At 41.9% G+C, this 23,243-nt stretch overlaps 1 protein-coding gene across 1 annotated transcript in view; it reads right to left on the minus strand.

The window, feature by feature from the left end:
- Positions 692-23,243, minus strand: part of LOC110402156 (mucin-5B) — a 50,117-nt gene continuing 27,565 nt past the window's right edge. The window contains exons 17-48 of the mRNA XM_021403916.1: positions 22,586-22,638; positions 22,107-22,207; positions 21,652-21,803; positions 20,354-20,492; positions 19,128-19,238; positions 18,177-18,356; positions 17,551-17,787; positions 16,504-16,660; positions 16,181-16,309; positions 15,655-15,739; positions 15,393-15,430; positions 14,804-14,959; positions 14,028-14,093; positions 13,604-13,696; positions 12,642-12,883; positions 12,123-12,300; positions 11,587-11,837; positions 10,984-11,167; positions 10,289-10,481; positions 9,245-9,423; positions 8,678-8,747; positions 8,409-8,530; positions 8,020-8,051; positions 7,582-7,759; positions 6,917-7,021; positions 6,049-6,089; positions 5,364-5,486; positions 4,359-4,454; positions 2,741-2,869; positions 2,296-2,335; positions 1,564-1,687; positions 692-1,062 (exon numbers count right to left, since the gene is read on the minus strand). Coding sequence (XP_021259591.1) covers positions 888-1,062; positions 1,564-1,687; positions 2,296-2,335; positions 2,741-2,869; positions 4,359-4,454; positions 5,364-5,486; positions 6,049-6,089; positions 6,917-7,021; positions 7,582-7,759; positions 8,020-8,051; positions 8,409-8,530; positions 8,678-8,747; positions 9,245-9,423; positions 10,289-10,481; positions 10,984-11,167; positions 11,587-11,837; positions 12,123-12,300; positions 12,642-12,883; positions 13,604-13,696; positions 14,028-14,093; positions 14,804-14,959; positions 15,393-15,430; positions 15,655-15,739; positions 16,181-16,309; positions 16,504-16,660; positions 17,551-17,787; positions 18,177-18,356; positions 19,128-19,238; positions 20,354-20,492; positions 21,652-21,803; positions 22,107-22,207; positions 22,586-22,638 — 4,159 coding nt within the window. The 3' untranslated portion in view covers positions 692-887. The remainder of the gene's footprint in view (positions 1,063-1,563; positions 1,688-2,295; positions 2,336-2,740; positions 2,870-4,358; positions 4,455-5,363; positions 5,487-6,048; positions 6,090-6,916; positions 7,022-7,581; positions 7,760-8,019; positions 8,052-8,408; positions 8,531-8,677; positions 8,748-9,244; positions 9,424-10,288; positions 10,482-10,983; positions 11,168-11,586; positions 11,838-12,122; positions 12,301-12,641; positions 12,884-13,603; positions 13,697-14,027; positions 14,094-14,803; positions 14,960-15,392; positions 15,431-15,654; positions 15,740-16,180; positions 16,310-16,503; positions 16,661-17,550; positions 17,788-18,176; positions 18,357-19,127; positions 19,239-20,353; positions 20,493-21,651; positions 21,804-22,106; positions 22,208-22,585; positions 22,639-23,243) is intronic.

Consider the following 23,243-nt stretch of genomic DNA (forward strand, 5'->3'; position numbering starts at 1 on the left):
GTCACAAAAAGCCCAAATTGCTCAAGCAGCAAAAATGTCTGCCTTTCCTGCATGCTGTGAAGGTATTGCTGAGCTATTTTGACCCCTGTCCAGATAAGATACTGTCACAAACACCCTGTCCCATAGAACACGCTATCTGGGAATACACTGCTTATAACACAAATCAGAGTCATACAAGGAGCAGTGGATCAGAACATCAGTCTCTCACCAGACACACAGCTCGAAGTTTGATGTTGGCTAATAATGAAAAAACAGTGAGATGGGGGCTCACAAAGAGGATGTGAATATATTAATATAGCAGCGTACACTTAAAGTGTGTTTTTATACTCCTGATGTAGCGCTTGCTGTATAGAAGTTAGAAAGCACCTTGCGTTCCTCCGGTGACCCTGATTCTGTTGCCAAAGTAGGTTCAGGACCATGGGGGAGCAGAACACCAGTGTGCCTCTGTGCTGAGACCTGCATCTCTGACTGAACCACCCCCGTGGAAGTGATTGCTGTTTCCCTTCTGAGGGAAATTAGTTGAAGCATCTCACTATGGTTATGTAATGTACATTTTCTTCAGGCAGGACTTCTGAAAGGCATGAGCTTTCTCTGGAGTGCTTTGTGATAACCTTGGTTTACACACTACTATGGGATTAAAGCCATTAGCCACATTGCCCCTTTAGCAGCATCACTGAAACAAGAGAACGAGTTCTCTTTGAAATGCAGTTTATTCTACAAACATTTAGAGCAAAATCTTCAGCTAATTTCCATAACTGCATATAATACCAGAAGGAAAAGACACAGGAGAGAAGTACAGTCACTTGAAGGTTACTCACAGCTGTTTTCTAAACTACCCACTTGCTAGAGAAGCGTGAAATGGGAGCTGAAATGTCTCTAGTTTATGCTCATGTTCTCCTGTTTGGGCATTTGGTTTCCACACATCCACATTCATCCACGTGCACGTATGTGAATTTGAGTGTCTTATGCTCAGAGCAAACCAGTTCCACCTTCTCTACGTGACTCTTTTTTTCATGGCAGCAAATGCATTTATGTTCCATTTCATTGTTCTCAAAGGAATACCTATAGAAATGAGATTTGCACATCAGTCCACCAGTTGTTTTCTTCCTAAACCAGTCTGTATTTGCCACTCTGAATAGAGGTACTTCTAATGAGCAAAGGAACAAAATTTACCATCTATTTTTCTGCTTACTCATAACAGCCTTTCCCCAGGATGCTACTAGCCAGTAACTTGAGGGATTTGGGATTTAAGCCCATTGTGGCAACACAGAAATGAGCAATTCATGCAGAGGAGACCAAAGAATAGGAAAGAACTCCATCAAAGCCCAGAGCTGTTGAAAAAAAATTGAGTAAGGACAGGAAATTAATACATTTAGATGGTCTCTTTCCAGAGGGGCCTGTTTTTGTGACTAAGATAAGGCACTCCTGTCATGCTAAGGACATTTTGTCACATTGCTAACAGCTGCTGCTCTGCACACCCAGTTTCCCAACCAGGAAACTTCTGTTAACAAGAATCCAGGAAGACCAGACACAAGTGAGGACGGAGAAAGGTTTCCTACTTACACTGAGTAGGTACTGCACGTCCCTTCGCAGAAGGGCACTGGGACCGGAGCAGCAGACTTACAGTGCTTGTGAACAATGTACTGCTCTTTCACGCTGCGTTTGCATTTATGTGGCAGGTCGATACCTGTGGGGAGAACATTGCTGTTAGACTTCTTCAGATGGTAGAGTGAAAGAAATTTGGAAAGACATCTGCTGGGAAGCCAAGGGCAGATCATTCTGCTAAAACCTCTTGTAGTTTAAATGCAAAACATAACAAAACACACAACACACACAAAAACAAAACAAAAACAACACAAGAAGAAACAAAGAGAATGGGAAGAGGCACTTATGCAGCAAAGCAATTTCCCATTTGTCTAGACACTTCTCTGGAGACCAGCTCAAATAAAGACTTCTGTATGAAGTTTGTGTAATGGTGCTGCAGAATGAAGATGAAAAAGGAGACATGAAGTATTTTGTTAGCTAGTTATTATTATAACTGCTATAAGTGCTGCTTGTTAACATGTATGACTCTATAACAGCCTCTGTTTTTAAGTAAGTGGATGCTATGGTGTCCTCACTGAAAGAACAAAGCAGGCTTTGAGCCTCAACTATGAGGTACAAAAGAGCTCTGCTGATAAATGAACAGCCTTCCATTCCATGGAAAGTGCAAGCTCTCAGCGCATGCAGAAGGGCTACAAGCAGGGGAGAACCTAGCCGTATTTGAGTAGGGAATCAGTGATTTAACACACTCACATGTCTTACAACAGCCATCTGAAGTCACGTCAACTGTCCCCTGTATTGAAAGCAAACCGGAGAAGTTCAGGTACTCAAGTCTAGCATGCCACATATTGTTCCCCCAAGGCTCCATGGTTAGTTATTTTATGTTCACTTTCATTGCATAACTCTGGTGTTTCTCACTTCATGAAAAATCCCACTTTGTCATTGCCCCACTGCTCTTCTCTTTCAAGTTCTAGTGCTTTGCTTAACAAAAAGTGTGTGCGTTTCTTACAGATACTTTTGTTATGCTTCCTGGGACAGTCCATTCAGAGTTGAAACAGCACATTTCCTTCAAACAGGATGATTGACTCAGAAAGGTCACGAGAAAGTGAAGTGACCCATTCAAAAGAGTAAAGAAATCTCCCAGAGCAATGGCATGGCTCATTTCAGAAGGCTTTTTTTCTGGTTCTAAAATACTTACTGGGACACAGTTTGATTCCTCAAATGGGAGGCAGACCTTTACTGTACTAGTCAAGGAAAACTGGCCCTCTGATTCAGTGCATGTGTACTGAGTACAGTTATCATATGGTGCTTTATAACTCTTTCCAACCTGAAAAACAACAGAGAGAATAAATAAATCATAACACAGTATGACAATACGAACAGAATAATGCAATGGTAATACAGTCTATGAACTGGCAGAAGGGCTAGGATGTTCAAATCAATCTAATAGTGCTGTTGATTTCGCATCTACCAAGCTTACTTGCTACCAGCCTCCACAAAATCCCTTTTTTGGCCACCTACATGGAAAGTGATAGGACAAGGGGGAATGGTTTTAAACTAAGACAGGGGAGATTTAGGTTGGATATTAGGAGGAATTTTATCACACAGAGGGTGGTAACACACTGGAACAGGTTGCCCAGGGAGGTTGTGGATGCCCCGTCCCTGGAGGCATTCAAGGCCAGGCTGGACGTGGCTCTGGGCAGCCTGGTCTAGTGGTTGGCAACCCTGGACTCAGCAGGGGGGTTGAAACTACATGATCTTTGAGGTCCTTTTCAACCCAGGCCATTCTATGATTCTATGATTCTATGATTCTATGAAAGAAGCACAAGCTGCTGGCAGAACGAATATAGAGGTATGAACAGGAATGCTAAGAGACAGCACAAAGTATAGAAGGTACATCTGGTAATATAGGTGGAATGAAATACAAACAAAAGAAAAATAATTATTCTACAGGATTTCAACTGTTTTTCAATAGATGGAAGAAAAGCAAATAGTTTGAAAGAGGAAAATATAATAGAAGTTAATGGGTAAAAGCAAAAGCTCCTCATGGTAGCCACCTTTTAAGTGGAAGCATAAAAATTCTATATTGGCACAGGAGAAGGCAATTGCAACATAAATTATCAAGGAAGGAAAGGATGAAATAGAAGAGATGCAGACCTCAAGAGCTACCAGAGAAGAAATAGCACATAAGACAATAGCCACTGGGTGAGACAGTGTCATTAACTGTTCACAGCAATAGCAGGAGGTAATAAAAGCAAACAGCTAGCCTGAGGCTCAGCTCACATCTACGCAACACTAAGCTGAGAAGACATAGTGTATTACCTGGGTGTGTTAGCAAGGTGCACTACATACACTACAGCAGCTATGACACTTTGGATTTCTGCCCCAGCAAATTCATAACAAGTGTTAGTACAGTTACATGGCTTGCTCAAACTATTTAGCCCTGTATCTCCAGGGCAAGATAATGACTCTGTTTCCAGTACTGGAGCTATATAATGTGAAACCAACTCACGTATCTCTGCAAAAGCAGTATTACACAATGTCACAACCCCCTACAAATTCCTTCTCTCTGCTGCATGCCAGTAAGAGGGAGTGACATGATTTCCTTTCCTGACAGAGATAAATTATTTTCAAGACAGCAGTGTCTGCAAGATGCGCACAGTAAAGAGAGCAGCCATATAAACTTTGACATCTACTTTGGAAATACATACATTTTTCAATCTCCTAAAGGTCTTCCCAGCCTCAGAATGTATGACACTACTTCAAAAAGCGCTGAGGTCAATTCAGCTTGGCGTGCAAAGCAAGGGAGCACTCACCTCGATGGTCACACTGCCAAATGGAAAGTTTGCCACACAAGCCACTTGCTGACACTGGCTGCAGCACTCACCCTCCTTTTCCACGTGGCGGAAACCCTGTGGGAATAAGGTCACCATTTAGCTGTGTTGCCTTGTTCATGAAACACCTTCGGATCAAAGCCACACTGGAGGTAGCAGGGAAATGAGCCCACCTCTGTTTTCCTTTAGAAACCTGTTGGAACCACTGTAAGCCTGACAATTAAAGATGACAATTTCTTTCACATTTTGAATAGTGACCTCTGGGGCACTTCACTTACCGTGTAGACCCTGTTTTTGGCTACTCTTCTTTTTGCTAGCACACAAGTTAGAACAAATCAATTAATTCATCGTAAGATTATTTGCAAAATCTACCACCAGTGCTTGATCTAATATGATTATTCACCAGAATTGCCACTGTCAAACACATGAAGATCATGCATCAGTTATTTCGTTCCCTTTGCTTTAGGTATCCATCAATCTTTTCATGGGTGTGGCTGGCTTCAAGATAAAGGATAATGGTTTTATTCATTTTTTAGGATGGGTAGAGAGCCTAGCCTTATCATGTTGAGAAAGAGAAAGAACCATTCTTTTTTCATATTCAGCAATAGATTGAGCAGTTTGTGTGCAGACTCTCAGCTCATGAGTACAGAGTAGTGTCTGGAAACACATAAACACCCATGCAGTTTCTCTACAATCTTAATTTTTGAGCTGAAAACACCAACAGAATGGCATAAACATCATCTTTCAGCAGTCAGACTTCTCCTTAACGGGATTGCAGCCGTTCATCTTCAGGGCATCCCTCCAAGGGTAATTTCTTCAATTTGCTAGAGCAAAAATGGCCAGCACTCTAAAAAAGGCCTTTACAAACACTGAACAGAAGATTATATCCTGCTATCCTTCAGTGAGACAGCACTCGTACTGCCCTAGCTTTACAGTTCACCCTCTCAACAGCCATTGGTGGTGGCAGGGGCTGCGTGCGGCGCTGACCTGCTGGCAGGTGGTTTGGCATTTCACTGGGACGCACTGGATGCGGTTGGTTTGCGTCACAGCATCCTGCTCGTCCGTGCACACACAGTCTTCACAAGAGTTTTTGGGCACCACTGCTCCAGGCTGAAAAGATAATCAGAGAGAAAACAGTCAACGGTAAGAAATTGGTGGGGTGTGAAGAAACATATGGTGCTCGGACTGTCGAAAATTAATGATTATGCTCAGTATTTATTTTTGGCGGAACTTCCTGGAAAGAATGTCTCAGATCTTTAATTCGGTATCACAAAATGTGCATGAGGCTGACACACCCAAGTGCATTGAACATATTGCGTGAGTTGTTATGTTATCTCCTAAACTCCATACTTGATTTTTTTCCTCAGTTTGATCTAGTTATTAATCTTACAGCATCTAATGAGCTTTTAAATTTGTGTTCCATCACAGTTCTGACTTTTGCACTCTAAAATCTAAAGATCTCTAACTATCTATCTCATTTACTAAGGAAGCTACTGGTCTCTAGGATTACCCATTCATTCACATTTCCAGTACCACATAAGGTTACTAGCAGGGAAAAGTTATGGGCCACTTTAATCCTGTTTCTTATGTGATTGTTAACAATAACAAATTTATAAAATTCTGAGTCATGCTGCATCAACCCAAGGAAAGAAGTGTCTGGAAGAAGACCTACCTTAAATTCAACTCCTTCAGAAACACATACACCTTTTGGTACTGTAAGAGAAAGAAAATGAAAAGGAGGTGCTAGGAATGATACAACCAGCTATAGTACTCAGCTCTGAATTCTCAGTGTGTTAGAGAAGACAGAGAGTAGAACTGAGTTGATTTGCTAAGCCTCCATAGCCTGCACAATAGAAGGAAAAGCATGGCTAGTACACACTGCTAACTGTTACTCTGAAGTGCACGTGTAACATCTGCTCAGATGTTAGGCACCGAGTGTGGGGTAATTCTATATCCTGATATTTTCCATATAGCAAAACCAGTTTATCTCATATACTTTTGCCCATGCTTGTAATTAGTTGAGCTTTCCCATTTACTATGTAAATGGGAAGTTGAGTGAGGTATGCAATTCCAGCAACACGATTTGGCAGCAAAACTTCTGGGTAGGTTCAATGTAATACAAATTCAGTATTTGATCAATAACACATACTGACATTTCAGTGAATATTATCTACAGAGAACTTACAGCACTTATTCTTGCTCCACAAAATGTACGAGGGAGGGAAGGGGAGAGGCTACTTCTTGTCATTTCTACTCCTTTAGAAAAACTGAAATAGTTCAAGGAATTAAAAATCATAGAATCATAGAGTCCTAGAATGGCTTGGGTTGGAAGGGACCTCAAAGATCACCCGGTCCCAACCCCCTGCCATGGGCAGGGTTGCCAATCACCAGCTCAGGCTGCCCAGGGCCCCATCCAGCCTGGCCTTGAACACCTCCAGGGATGGGGCATCCACAGATTCTCTGGGCAGCCTGTGCCTGGGCCTCACCACCCTCTCAGTGAAAAATTTCAAAAGAGCATCTTATGGAAACATGGTACTTACTACAGGAGAAGATAGGACAACAGCCATTCTCAGATATAGCTACCACTGGCTGGAAACCTAAGTCGCATGCTGTTCTGTTGATAATGCAAGTTTTTATATCACATTCTGCAATGGACAATGGAGATAAAGTAAGCCAGACATCCTGTCCAGTAGTTTTACTCGCAGCCTAAAGCTTAAACATCCATGAAATAGATGATCCCCCACTGGATGTCATCTCTAATAAAATATACATGCTTATCTCAGAGGAAAAGGGAAATGACAGAGAAAAATGGTTGAGTGCCAGAGACATAAAAGTAGGGAGATGTAAGGCAGAGCACCCTGCTCTGAGCAATGCCCACAGGACACCCAAAGGAGCCCAATGGATCTTTGTTTGGGAGTATGAAGGAATGAGGAAGAGGAAAACATCCCAATACTGCCAGGATCCCTTGTCCTACAGCTTCCTATGGATGTTAGGAATGAAAGTCCGGGGTCTGAGTAGACTATGAGGAGATATCTAGTAGGTCATAGCACTAGTTTAGAATACAAGCTGAACCAGAGGCGGTCTCTTCTGACAGCAAGAATAAATGACTACTCCAGTGTGCTTATTTGAATCTGCTAGCTGTTGGGTCACCATGAGGCAAATGATGCTACTTGATGGCATGATGGCACATGAGTGATTGACGTACCACAGACTGTCTCTGTGCAGCATGGATCATCCAGACGTGGTTTTATTTTGCGTACAAAGCCCTCTTTAGTGCAGTTGATAGGTGGAGATTTAGCACAAGGGCGGGGGAAGCAAGAGATATTCAAGGTCTCTTCATCACACGTACAGTATTGACAGTCATGCTCCCAGGCCTCTCTAGGCTGTGAAAACAATAGAGATAGTCTAAAGAAAACAGCAGATTTTGGAATCTGTCAGATTTATGGAAACTGTTTCTATATTAATGAAGTTCTACAGTTAACAAAATCTGCTGTTTTCTTCCCCACTGTCATCACAGTTCACTGGTATTTAGGCTTATAATTAAAAGAAGGAACTCACGCAATTAATTTTAGAGTAGCTCACAGCACCCAGCTAGCGTAAAATTAAAGTTGTAGTATAACGTTAGCATTTTCCTTTTTCTTACCTGTTTCACTGATCCATCTTGTGCAGTGCAACCTATAAAACAAATTAGATTCCATTAGTGATAACTGAACTGGGGAAAACAACAGAACTAGCAGGACAGGAACAGAAGGCTTTTGAAATCTGAGAAATGGACACAAAGAGAAAGATTAAGTGTGCAAATTCACAGGTTATGTAGCCAAAACATCTTAAATATCCCTATCTTTGATCTTTGAGAAGTTTATGTGTAAAAGTAGGAGGAAACTGTCAATCAGAAGCATTTCCAGCCAAGCTAGAAAGGGTCCGTATGAAGGCCTCCCCCATTTCCTCTGTAACCAGAACACCTCCCTCATGTGCACTTCTACACAGGGTCTTATCATCTCGCCTCATCCCACCTTTTACATTATTTCTTACCGCAGACAGAAACACAAATGCCATCGTGATCATTCAGCAGAATATTCCCATCAGGGCAGTAACATCCCTCAACAAACACTGGTGTGTTGTTTTGGGAGGGGAGGGTATCCGTAACGACTTCTCTGCACAATTAAAATATAAACAGAAATGAATGAGAGGCAGAAATGTGCACAGGGACAAGCTGACACCTAAAACCCAGGGGAATGTTATCTTTGAGCCTTCCTTGGCACTTTTCAAGTTATGGACCCTTGCCATAGGAAATGACTCACCTGCTGAAGCAAGTGTTTCTTTTTGCTTCCCCGCATGGCTTGTAGACCTGATCCCGAGCACAGGTGGCCTCTGCAGAGCATAACAACAAGGGTTAGAAAGCCCAGGACCACTCGTACCCTTCAGTGGATGACGGACAAGCAACCAACAGAGCCCAAGCTCCTGCCCAGCGAGGGGTCCCTGCATCTTCAGCAAGAGGAGCTTCATACATTCCACAAGTGCTTGCAACAGTACCAGCAGGGCTTACCCAGATTCATAGTCCCTGAGCAGGCAGTGAGAAGCTGTGCATTGCCACCTAGTGATGAAGTTGTAGCTAACACGAAGAGGAGAAAAGTGAGATGAGTCCTAACCTGCTCCTCTGCTAGCTTCTCAGGAGAGCCCATGGACCTGTTTCCCACTTGTTTTGCACCATTTCTAGACCACAACTTTTTTTTTTTTTAAATTTGTTCCCGTTTTTCTCAGGTTCTGAGAAACTAAAGAAATACTGATGCGGAGGAATAGAAATGGTTGTGTAGGCTAGGAAAGAGCAGATCAGAGCCACTTCTCCAGCAGGTCTTTGCCAGGCTTACCGCACTGCCCGCTCGCCTGCCCCCTCCAGTCCACGCAGACCCCGTGGAGCCCACACAAGGCTGCGTATGTCTGCATGCTCTGGCACTCAGTGCTGGGGTGCTGCTGCGAGCACCTGCTGGCCACACACGCCTCGTAGTAGGGCTGCGGGGGGACCACGCGGTGGCACTCGGTCAGGTTCCTTTGCAAAGGAAGGAAACAAGGAAACAGACATAGCATTTCACTTCCTTGGGCTACTTGGGTTAGAATTCTGTACACAGCTGAACTGATCCCCGCTCAGAGAAAGCATCAAGGCAAAAATGCAAAGACAAATTGCTGTGACTGGCAATACACCCACATGAGTGGTGGGGCACTGGCACAGGCTTCCCAGGGAGGTGGTGGAGTCACCATCCCTGGAGGAGTTCAAGAACTGCGGAGATGCAGCACTGAGGGATGCGGATCGGTGGGCAACATTGGTGGTAGGTGGATGGTTGGACTAGATGATCTTAGAGCTCTTTTCCAATGTCAGTGATTCCGTGGTTTAATTAAGAATCACCTTTACCTCCCATTCTTTACAACACTTTGAAACAAAGCAATTTTACATTGGACTGACACGTGCAAAGAAGAGTCTTCTGAGCAGCTCACAACTATAATTCTATACACTGAAATTGTAATGTCAGCATGGTTGACAATCCTATTTTAAACCACAAAATTATTTTAAAAACAGACATACACATTTGTTTGCTATATTCTGACTGTACTCCTTTTCATCCAGAGCATTCAGATAGATGCTGAGCGATAGCCAGTTTCTGCTTAACGTATCAAGAAACAACAGGCAGAGGGAGTGCCAAGCAGCAGACACAGTTAAGGGAAGTCTGATTCTACTGCAGCTGAAAAACACCTGCCAAACTTGAGAACATTCACACATCAGTTCACTGCTCAGTTTTTCAAGGTGTGCTAGAACTCACATTTTCATTGTGTCCTATAAGCAACTCACCCAAGTCACATAGTTAAGCACAAAATTATGTTGTGGACTTACTATTTGGCCTCTTTGGAAGTTATCTTACCAGATGATTTTACACAGCTCAGAAGGCTCACAGTGCTGATGATTTTCAATCTTAGCTGGTTCTGAGACGCCTGGATTACAGTATCTGTTGGTAGAAACTGGGACTTTCCAATCCAATGCCATCTCTTTGAAGGACTCGATGACCTCACCATTCCTCTTCATAGCATCGTCAGACTTTTGGTTGGTGCATGTACCTGGTTGTGAAATATAAGCAAAGTGACAGTTCAAGGCTGTTTGATGCTGATAAAGCTGTTTATACATAAAACAGCAATACCTGGAGGGAAGTTCTTGTGAGAAAGTAACAACACATAGGGTCCCGAGTGGGCTCACAAGAGGTTTATAGGAGAAGGTAAAGGAAACAGTTTGCCGTTTACTTATGAAAACCGGAACTAAGGTGTTGCCTAGTACATTTCTCTGCATGGCTAAAGCAACTGAGATGGTTCTGTCTAGCAGGTATGATCAAGAGTAAGAGCTTAGAAAGAGCATGTCTCCAGCAAAGGTAGAGAGTGAAAGGAAGTGACTCAAAACACTGTCTTCTGAGAGTGTTTTTCCATCAAAAAGCAATACATTTGTTAAGATTTGTGTAACATAGAAATCATTGGAGTTGCAAGAATTTAGAGACGTTTACAAGGGGACAAGAGAAAGAAGGAGGAACATATATTGCATTCTTTACTGTCAGCTAACGAGCACACTCACCACACAGTCCCATGGTATGGTTATAATACTTTCCAAAAGGGAGCTTTATGTAAAATGCAAGTCGACTGTAAGAGACATAAACTTCTAATTCAGGTATTTCAACTATGATGTAAAGGCCAGAACTGGTTATCCTGATACCATTCTTGGAAATGTCTGGAACAACTTTCTTATCATTAAATAAAACCTAAAGAGAAGAGAAACAGAAGGTCTCTGTGGACATTCTTCTGTTGAATAAGATATACAGTTCATGTAACTCAGAAGAGCACAAATTCAGCTTTCAGGTGCACAAAATGAAATCTGAAAAAGGCAGAAATTTAGGCAGTTCCTGATTATTCCTTTTTAATATGTTGTAATTTACATCTAAATGCTTACGTCAGGAAGAAAAACACAATAACTTTACATTGTGTGATGATTTCAAGCTTTTGGAATATACAAAGTTTTGCTGACACAGAGAAAAATGAGAAAGCAAGGAAGCAATGTAACTGCATTTCCCACCAGTTCTATTTTTCTCAAACTTCATCCTTTGACATGGCAAGGCATTTGGCAGTAGAGTAATGTAACTACAGCAAAGTAATGAGAGTTGATTTTAACAAAATACTTTACCAAGTTTGTTTCTTTTCCATGTTCCTTCGCTTGTGTCAGAATAACAAGAGAATTGGAGTGAAAAATGAGTAGGGACATTGAACAAATTGCTCCATCAGTGGTACCACAGTAGTAGTTGTCTATGTGAATCCAGAAGTTTTGAGAGTCAGGCTGAATTAACTCCACGAGGACATATGTGCAGTTTTCTTTAAAGTGGTAATACGTTCCATCAAAAGTCACATAATGCTCATTTCCCCAGCCACTGCAAATACCTGGAAGACACACTTCAAGTTTAGTTTCTCAGCTTCAAGTTGGTTTTAATTCTTTTAATCTCTTTCAGTGAGATCTGAAAAGGCTAGTTTGATGAAGAAAAGCTAGCTTAGCAAGCACATTATATCTGCTCTAAATACTTAATGTTTTAGGTGGGAATTCTGCTCCGTTCCACCCTACTGAATCAATACAAACATAATACAGATGTTGACCACATTGATTCATCTTGCTGGAGGCCCAGCTGAACATAACAAAAACTTCAGGAATTCACTTGCCACAGTACTTACACTGGCACTCAAAGACTTCACAGCAACCAGTTTCATCATGGTGTTTCATGAATGGGAAACCATTGACACAGAGTTTCAGTTGCTGAGGAGGGCAAGTGATGCTGGACAGTTTAATCTTATTTTCTTCTCCCAAGCAAGTGGCAATCTGGCAGTTTCCAAAGTCCCATGATTCATTAAACTATTGACAGATTGAAAGAGAGATGGAGAGGAACGTAGCAAAGTAATGTAACAATCACATGCACCAACCACACTCCACTCAGATCCCTATCTGTTATGGCATTATTTACTATCTACTCTTTCTCTGCAAACCAGAAAATTTGAAGCATATAGCAATCAACAGAGCTTTGATATCGTTTTCTGTTCTACAACATTTTGTGCATGTCTCAGGAATAAGGTCTTGACTGCTTCCAAGAGTGTGACGTGGCTAGATGTGGTTTCCTAGCTGCTCTTCAGCTCAGGTAACTCTGCCTGCCTACAATGCTGTAGCTAAAGAACCATATCTTCTTTCAAGTCTCTCACCTTTCTGGGAGGAACGAGCCCAAGACAGTCGCTCACAGGAGCCAGCGTGGCAGCAGGAACTAGGTTCATTGTGCTGGGAGCAGCTGTTGGTGGACAGGCTTCAGAGTTTGGTTCACAGGTCTCGAGGGCCTCAGTTTGAACGACTTTACACTCTGCCCAGATTAATTCAATCTGGCATGATGCATTGCAAATGGAGTAAGCACAATGACCTGATATATTCATTGGCAGAGAAACATTTTCTCCTGTAAGGCCAAAACCAAACAGTTAGCACTGAATTGCCCTCGAAACTGGTAAATGTTTGCTGTGAACTCTCAAGGTCTATGCATCACAGATCAGACACGTACTCAGCCCTGCATGGCAGTAACTGGGTCTGCCTGCACCCAATGGGCCACATTCTGTGTGTCCTTCTGCAGCTCCTTGAATCTAATAACTGAATCAGGTCTCAATTCATCCAAATGGAAAAGGCTGAGGGAGAGCCACAGGTGGCAAATCTGCATTTCCTCTGCTCTTCAGTGAGTACACTGGTGGGAATTGAATATGAGTCCAGAAGGAGACAATACTGAGTGTATCAGTGAGTGCATCTGGTCTTCACAAAGACCATGATATACATGTTCAATAGCTATTAAGAGATAAAGAGGAACCTTCTCTGCTGTAACTTTGGAATAGGAATGTGGATTACGAACCTGTGTTCAGGTTATGGGATTTGGGGGCTGTCTTGGAGTACACTAAAGTTAACATCTAATATAAGCTTTCTTACACCAGGGGTATCCAAACCAGGACTATGTTACAGGATGCAGGAGAAAAGCAGTTTTGGAAGTGTTAGTTACAGTTCATAGATGTAACAACTTGTGGTAATGTGTAATTGCAGCAGGCTGAATCATCACTTGCTGGAGCACATTTATCTAACAGTACATCTTCCCACATCAGTGGTGCAGAAAAAAATAAATTGCTTGGTTTCTCACCCATTTGTATCAATTGTCCATTGTCACTGCAGAAACAGGGAGTGGCTACTGTTGATAGTGGTGGTGCAGATGTTACAGGTTGCATAAGTTGTTCTGCAGGAAATGAAACCAGTTAATATCCAAAGCCTCTGCTACTCTATATTCAAGCTTGATGACATCTATCACATTCTCTACATTTACAAGAAGAGGAACAAAATCATTATTACACCTCCACCACATTCTGAACAGGTTCACACTAAAATCATTCCCTATGTTTTAATAGCCCCCATACACACATGCTGTATGCTACTAGGGTAGTGCACGCACTCCTCCAGGTGTGTGCATCAGGTATTTTTATACAGAAGAGAGCAAGCCTCCCTTCCACTGTCACTTATTTTATTCCAAACGAAGGTCTTCTTGACTTTCTAATTCCATAGGACTTCACCTGACTTTGGAGAGGTGACTTCCAGTGGCACACCATTTTGTTCAGTAAAAGCTACTTGTGAAGAATCTGTTGATTTAAATACAGACAGATCAGTTAGACATTTAACGAGGCCACGCTGTACTCTGCTTTAAATAATCTTTCCTTTCTCAGCTATTATGGCCTTATATGTCTTATTCCAGATGTTACCAAATGTAGTAAACAGGAAACCAATAATCTTACCATCAAGTCTTTAGTTCATCCACTCACTTGAATAGAGAAGCTATCTGTTAGTTTTGATTGCCTTATTTTGTATGATTTGCTACCAAAGGATAATATTTTTTTTAATCCCTGATTTTTACTTTTTATTTTTTGCTATAATCATGGCACAGCTTCATCTTTTCTTTTGATCTTTTTCTTTCTATTTTCTGTTTATTCTGCCCCCTTTGCCCTGCAACTTCTATTTTGTGAAGAGATTTAAACCACAAGGTAGCTTTATTTACTTGTTCCAGTGAGTCATTTGAGACTGACTTAATCCAGCATAGAAAACAGTACAGTAAGAACAATAGTGTGAAATAATAGGTGATGAGAAGAAGAAAAACAAGGTTCAGAACTATGACATTTTGAGAATAACAACAGCAGAGTGTCAGTTGTGGAAGGCCCAAAGATACTGGAAAAGCTGTGTTGAAAAATGGCTAAAACTCTCTATGCTATCTTTACATTGATCGTAAGGATTTTAAAAATTATACAAAATTACAGATTTGATAAAATGTCCACCCAACCTCATATAAATGTAGTACCTTGTGCTGGTGCGGATGGTGTACTGCAAGGGATGAATGTTTTAATGATCACTCCGTTAGGGCCACAGAAAGCATTACCACACTTAGTCCCATCTGTTTGGCTGTATATAGTTTCATTTAATGAGTAGGTCTTCCCATTGTAGCAACAAAGGCAATCTGAGGCAACAAAAGAGTAAATACATGGTACCAGAGATAAGGTGCTGGCATATCCATCACCATCCACTAGTGAGGAACATGCAGCAGTAAACAACTTCCTTTAAGTATATTAAAAGTGCTACATTTTTTTGAGAATGTGTATTCAGGAAACACAAGGAGATGCATCTGTATTACTGTAAAAAAATCAGCAAAATTGAAGAAGTGTTGTTGACTGAATCACCCTGCATTTTCAGGATGTGGCTTCTCCTATCTATGGGAATGAACTCTTAAGCAAGTGTGTCCCTGAGGCACATAAGGCTGCTCTTACATTAGCTGTCTAGGCTTCTTGTATAGTTAAGAGGACAGAAAATAGCACCTCTAGAAGATTTATCAACATGTGACGTTGGGTCATTCCAGTCTTACTACCACTCAAAGAAAGGTGGTCAAATGTTACCTTTGGAGTCTTCAGTACACAGCTTCTCTTCAGGATTGCTGAAGATAAAGAGGAGGAGAGAAGACTAGTTTTATTGACTTGAATTAGTATGTGGAATTGTGTGTGCAATGGTATACTGTCTGCAGACAGTATCTACTTCTGCAAAGAAGCCTGCTCCTTAAGGTTTTAATGATGCTTACTGCCATGATTTCCTGTGAACATAAACCATATGCTGCATAGCTTACCAGTACTATTGTATCTCCCTTACCATCAACTGACCTACCATGAAGTGCAGTCAGGGAGGGAGACGCACTCCCTCCTCTCCTCATCAAAATACGGCTTGTCAGGACTGCACTCTGGGTAACAGCCTGGAAAGTTAAAGTAAACAAAAAGTCTTTCGTCTGCTTTACGTAGATTCAAGGCAATCACATAAACACCTCTATCAGATGCAGATTTGATCCCAATCTGACTATGATCCAGTATGAATGTTCTTCATTTTGCCATTTTCCATGTCCTCTTTTTCCCTCTCCTCTGAAAGTTTTAATTAACTCTGTCAACAGATGATTATTCTTCACAGTTTGAGACTGAGTGACCTTATATCTCTGCCCAGTTTAAAAGTAACACGCAAATTCTGCTACAAATGATACTATTGCACAGGAAATTAGCCCCAGGCGAGGCATGGTCAGTGAGTTTCTAGGGCAAATGAGATATTCTTCCAAGGTAAGACTGCAATCTTGATGCTTAAGGCATTAAAAATCAGACAGATCTTCAACTCCAACAAACTGCATCAAAGTCAAGGAAGAAATTACCTTCTAAACTGTACAGTATATTTCCACATTTTCCTTGTGGGTTCCTGCAGGTCTTTAGACAAGGTGCTCCACAGGGTTTATAGAACCACTCATGTTTGTCAGGTGGATTGTAGTAATCACAGAACACAGCTGGTACAGAAAAAAAAACCACGGCTGGGACAGAGTCTCAGACACTGGGAAGGATTTATTTTCTAATTCTTGCAAACAAGATCTTATTAAGTCACAAACATGTCAAGATGTCAGAATTCTGCTCCTCTTCTTTCTCTCCCACGTCCCCAAGCACATGCACTGTTTTCTGTGTGCATTTCCAGTGCAATACTTACGGCAAATGGCAGGCGTTCTCCAGTTGATACAGACACCAGCCGTGCTACAGCTTCTTGCATAAGCAGCCACCGAGGTACAAAAGCACTCACAGTCTCCCACACTGTCACAGCCACAGAAGTCAGAAACACAAGATTCATAATATGGTATTGGATTCACCTATCAAAATACCAACAGATCTGTTATCACAGCTGTACCTCTTGCTCCGCGTTTTAATGAAAGGGCTCTGAATTTCTGCCATCCCTGGCAGTTTCTTTAGCACAACTGTCTGTGACAGTCTGGACTTGTCACGACAGGGCCAGGATATTTTACAAGAGGCACTTTTCCATTTTCACCTGTCTGGTAGACTTGGACTTTAAATCTTCTCTTTCTTATTTGTGTATTGGCATTTACAATCAAGTGTCTTTCTAAGTGTAATTTCTGCAGGATTCAACTACCTGGCTTTGGGTTAGCACAACTATATAGTGCCTGTGCTTTCTAATTGACAGATAGGGATGGAGTATAAAATGAAATTATATTTCCACTGAATTTCACATTTCTTGTGAAATTGTGTCAGCATGAGCTAACCAAGGAAATTAGGCCAAATTCACTCCTTACATGGCTTATTAAACTGCACTGAAGCCTTGCATGGGCATTCTCTTTAGGAGTTAGCAGCTCTGTTTCAGTTTAAATTAATTCGATGTGTCTAAAGTAAACAAAATAATTTCTTTCTTTTGGCAATTTGAATAAACTTTCCCAAGGATACTCATGAAAACAGTCCTATGCTGTTATCTCTAGATGTTACAAACTGATACCCAGCTTTTTACCTCTGGTAGCCAACTATTATCCTCTTTGCCCTTGTTTACTCAAAACAGGCACCACTGTTTCCCCAGTGCCATACAACAAGATTTAACTGCCATAGCAGTAAGGAGAGGTTGTGAGAGAGGTAGCCCCTGTTCTCAAGGATGTTGTGTAATAGCCTTTAATAGTAACAATGTGTGCACAAATGTGCTGCATAATAGCAACTAAAGCCTGGTGTGAAAGTACTGATGATGGGAGAAGAGGATTACCTTACTGTGGCATGCTTCAAAGACACTGCTCTTAATGATGCTGCAGTGCTTCTGTCCCAAGGTAGATTTGAAAGGCTGATCAGCACACAGGTCCGTCATGTTGATATTTGAGCAGGTGCTTGTTATTTTCCAGCTGTTTCCAAACTCCTGGATGCTCATCTCCACAGACTGCCCTCTGGTTGTGAAGTCATTCCTTGAGCGGCCGTCAAAGTCCCCACAAAGGCCGCAGACTTTTCCCTGAGTAGTTTGTGTAGGCGCAGTAAGTGGTTTGGTTATTTTAAGTGTAACCCACTCTTTGACAGAAATAAACTACAGAACAAGCCAAGGAAAAATAGCTGCGAATTTCTAAACAGACATCAAAATATGTTTTAGAAAAAGCTGTACTGGAAGTGACAAGATCACTCTTTCAGACCACCAGTACTGCAAAATGTCTGGCTTTACTTCTCGCTCCCAATATTTTGGAGCATTCCATACTAATTGAACGATGAAACAAAACACAAAGCACGGCCCACATGCTGCTTCTTGCCCGCAGGACTGAGCACTTCTCCAAGCCCTGAATTTCAAACTGGGGTTTCAGTTCTGGGTGTCTGAGTTTGAAATTGTAACTCAGTCTGTTCTGCACCTACCTGGAAAGATGGTGTCACGTGAACAACAACTGTCGTCTTCTGGTCCCACATGAAGCTCATCCCTTGAGTTGTTTCAATCACGATATAGCCTCCTCTGAGATCCACCTTATAATTCTTCTCAGCTCCTGGATTAGTGGCTATCTCCTGAATTCTTCCTTCCAAAAGCCTGATTTCACTGCTCTACAAGGAAGAAATATATATTGCACGGAAGGAAACCAAATAGCAAACTTAGAGTAACAGCTCTGGTATTCTGTCTCTTGTCTTTCATCTCATTTTTCTGTAGTTCTTGCACTACATCTTGGCCTATCCCAGGACACGTGAGCCACAGACAAGACCCAGTGAGTTCAATGGGAAACATCTGCCCATGCATGACAAGTCTTACTTCACGGTCACATAAATTGTCCTCATTCTAGATGAAATCTATTTTGCTGGCACAACAGCTCCCGAGTGCACGGGCAGTTGGGCATGCCAGAACACTCCTTGTCACGCCACTTTGTTTCACCCTACCCTCACCCCCCACTCTGGGATAAATTTCTTTGCTCTTTTGTGTTGCTTTGAGGAAATGCTAAAGCTGAGTTGGAAGGAAGGAACTCTTCCCTCTGTGGTTGACATCTGCCCTGTGCACAAAGCATGGCACAGAAATATACAACATGCTCCTCTAAAAAAATTTTTCCACCTATGCACCACTAGTATCACAGATGCACACATACACACATATGTACGCAGAATGCTGTTGACTCCCTGCACCTGACCCCTTCCCTGCAGAAGTGTCCAGCCCTGGTAACACCAACTACCTACACCCTTCCCAGCTTGTCTGCTTTTGCTTTCCAGCTATTTGATTAACATAGGTACTGTATAGCAACAACTGAGTTGGAACATAAGGAGAAACTACATTTAACTGCTGCAAAATCAAGACTACAGCTCCTCAGTTAGGACTGATTCTAGACAAACCTCAAAAATCAGTGTGATCTTTAGGGAGCAGATGGAGAGTGACTTCCCACAGGCATTGTTCTGAATTACGATTCGGAAGGTGCCAGCATCCATGTTATTGGGGCAAAAATCCTTAGAAAAATCAGATAACATTGTATTAGATCTTTTCGTGTAATTAGTCGAGTCTTAAACATTTTCATGAGCTCTAAATATGTCAGCCTGACTTCTGCTATTTTATCACAAGTTCACCAAAACTCTGGGCATTTTAGAAGAAGTAGCAACTGAACTGCTTGTACTTATTTGGTCAGGAATTTCAAAGAGTAAAAAAATGAGCTTCTCATAACACCAGTCCTGCACAGCCAAGAAGTTTTAAATACATTTTTCTCAATATTAGCAAAAACAACTGTGATTTGGAGATGAGAAAGTGTCTCATTCAGTACTAATTTTTTACATGTAATTGGTGTACATGAATTGAGATCCATATGCTAGCTTTTACATGCTTTAGATGCAAAAAAAAAAAAAATAGAATCACAGAATCACTTGAGTTGGAAGGGACCCTTAAAGGCCATCTGGTCCAACCTGCAATGAACAGGGACATCTACAGCTAGATCAGGATGCTCTGTCAACCTACTGTCATACCTACTGTCACTCTTGAATGATCCAGAGAAACATTTAGTTTTCAGTGCTACATCAATCCCCTCCTTTTGCAGATGGTGGAGTTACACCAGGAAAGGGCAGCCCAGCCCAGGAGTTAATCATTTAGGATCACACAGTGCCCTCTTGTGTCATTTCTGAGGGTTAATTGCTTTGGTTTTGTATGGAAGATATTTATCTGCTCTGAGCACGAGAGCAGGGGGGGTTAAGCTCAGCTCACCAGGTTCACTATTTTGCAGTGAAGCAGCCTTTATAGAATCATAGAATCATGTGAGCTGGAAGGGACCCTTAAAGGCCATCTAGTTCAACTCCCCTGCAATGAACAGGGACACCTACACTAGATCAGGTGCTCAGAGCTCTGTCCAACCTGACCCTGGGTGTCTCCAGGGATGGGGCATCCACCACCACTCTGGGCAACCAGTGCTGGTGCCTCACTGCCCTTATGTAAAAGACTTCTCCCTTATACCCAGTCTAAATCTCCCTTCTCTTAGTTTGAAACCATTTTCCCTTGCCCTATCAAATTATTTCTCAAACAGAACCCTGCAGTATAAGCTGTGAAAAGCACATGGATAAGAAAACTAGAAGTGTGATACCTGAGCTAAGATATAGTCACAGTCTCCCAGGAAATCAAACTTCTCCCCATCAAAGCTCATGTAGTGCCCGTTGCCGTACACAGTGCAGGTTCCCTTGCAGGGATTGTCTGTGCAGTTCCACTGCCTTTTGTTACAGGTGCTGGGGGGTGAAATACAAAGGTTCACCATCTTTGTAAGAAGCATGTTTTTTCCTTAACTCTAGACGTAGGCTGAATAATTGAAAGCTGAATCTTCTGTAGTGCTTCAAAGTAATCTACTCTGAGACCATGCCATATAATGGACTGCTAATTACAAAATTCATGTTTTCTACCGAGACACACTATGTATTTTAATTCTATTTTCTTCCTTTAAGTATCAGTGAAATCATTAAGGCCTGACAGCAGACAGTGGGGATTTAAGGCCTAAGTTCAAGATGAAGAACTAGATAATTCAACCGTACACCATCTAACATACCTTGTGGCCAGTTCTGCTCCTACTCATGGTGTGCAAACCAACACTACCTCCTATCCTCCCCTGGCAAACTTCACCTCCAGGTGAGGGGCACCACAGACAGAAAATTTTAGTTGTCATTCCCTTAGCACCGATACTCTGCAACTATTCTCCCTGTGTGTGATCTGTTCTCCTAAGAAAACAAAGACTTCACTGCAATAAAACCTCTTAATGGCCTCTGGGAGAACAACAACTGCTTATCAGAGTTTGGCCTCACATGTTAAACATATTGCTTGTACCAGTGATAACCAAACCAGTGTTTCTGGCTGTTATTTTCTATTATTTTCTCACTAAATAATGGGTAAGGATTCAAAGAATTTTACCCACCACGATAAATAATATCTGTGAGAACTATAGCAGCATTATACTGGCAATTGGAACAACTGGAGCATTCATCTGTCTTACTGGGAGACCTGTGCACCCAGGAGCATTTGAGGTTGCTGGAAGATCACTGTGGTTCCTCCTTCCTCTATATTCAGCCCTTTTCTGGGGGTGAGCTGAGTCCCACAGAGACAGACTCCATTCTTCCTTATACAGTGAGCAGCCACAAACCAGCCTGGATGCAGCTGGGATTTCTAAAGCTGGAGTGGAAGCAGTTTGTAAAATTGTTCTTTGACATTTGGTACCCATTCCCTTAAACACAGGCTCGTGCATTGTGATGCAGAGAGGGAGTGTTTCTTTTTTTTACTAGATGTTTGATGGCTCTAATGGTGAAGAGAAAGGCTTCAAACACATCCCGCCCCATGGATGTACTGTGCACTATTTTTAACAGCCTTTGTTACAAAACAAGGCTGCCTGGAATAACATACCATGTGTTGCAGTCAACTCTGATGGTTTCCCCAGGTTTATAAAAGTGCCCTCCGTGGACACACGGGCATTGGTCTTTGGGAATACATCCCCCACTGCCATCCAGCACCAGCCCATCGGGACACATGCAGCCTGAGACACATTCTGTGACATACTGCATATATAAAAACATGATATAAGGCAATACATTAATGCACAGAACGTACAGGGAACCGGCAGAAGTGTTAGCGCTGGACGCCAAACTTTTTAGATTGTCTTTCAAAATGCCGTGCCAGTTAAGTTAGTAACAATCAAGCTACAAGTGCCACAGCTAGGTGGGTAGCTACAGCTGCCGTGTTATCAATGGAGCAACTGGTCTTGTGACCAGGGTAAACTGTTACCACCAGCATTTGTTCAAGACAATCACGTACGCACAATCACGTTGTCTCACACTCCTGATAGGAGGTGAAGCCCTTACACAGTGCATGTCCTGCGTCTTACAGCTCTTCTGACACTCTGATCCAATGGCACCAGGACCCGCCGAGCTGCAGTTGAAGTAGTACATAGGAGCTGGGCAATCTATGGGATGAAGAACATTGCAGGAAGGTCATTTGGGGAAAGTGATAAGGATGTCATCGGCCACTCTGTGTGACCGAGTGTTTCAGAGGGCAGCATATCTCTCATTTACAGTTTCCATTAGCTTTCCCTTCTGTCTACCAATAGGACGAAGGAGGAGGCAGATAGCTTCTGAGCTTTGGGAAATATCTTCATCTTTTAAATAATTAAGCAATTCTGGGGACATTCTCATAAAGACAACTGTTATCGATAAGTTGCACGTTACAGGGAGAAAGTAAAAAATGTGCAGAATACTAAAATGCTACAGAAAGCAAGAGGTGTACAGATAAACGTTATGAACACTAGCTGACACCATAATGCTATTATTTAACAAAATCTCACCTTTTACCAGGACAGTTTCTCCAATGCAGTCTAATCTTCCTTGAATGCATTTGCTAAAGAGATTCCATAAAATGAAACACATCAGCTCTTCACACTTGTCTCTCTCACTAGAGAGAAAGCCTCTGCAAAGCTTTGCTAGTAACACAAATATCAAATTCCCATCAAAATTAATATTTGGTACAGATGTGAATTGCCATCCCCAGAAGAAAGACAAGACCTAAAGACGAAATTCTTTTCTTTCATCTGCCACTAGTTTAGTGCATGCCTTCCCTAAATCAAATCTTTCCTAAGCATTTATTTTCCACTGTGAGATCAGAGTAATACCTTTGAGATCAGAGTAATATCTTCTTAAGTAAGAGGCCTCCTAAATTACTAAGTGAATTTGTATCTACAAAGCAGTCAAAATTTTCAGAGAAAAATCCAAGAGTTGGAAGAGAGAGAAAACAGACATCTAAAGATAAAAATACATTGTTTGCATAATTCAGCCCTCTCCTGATATTTGTTTGCATTTATTTGCTACCCTGAGCTGGTTGAAAATGGGAAAAAGGCAGTTGTTTTGCACTGCAGATGCACGATAATTACCTTACCTTTAGTATTCCCTCCCCTCTCCCAATCTCCCCCCCCCCCCGAGTTTTCTCCTTATGTTTAAAAACTGAGA

Source organism: Numida meleagris, chromosome 6 (assembly GCF_002078875.1).
Source record: "Numida meleagris isolate 19003 breed g44 Domestic line chromosome 6, NumMel1.0, whole genome shotgun sequence".
NCBI classification, from domain to species: Eukaryota; Metazoa; Chordata; class Aves; order Galliformes; family Numididae; genus Numida; species Numida meleagris.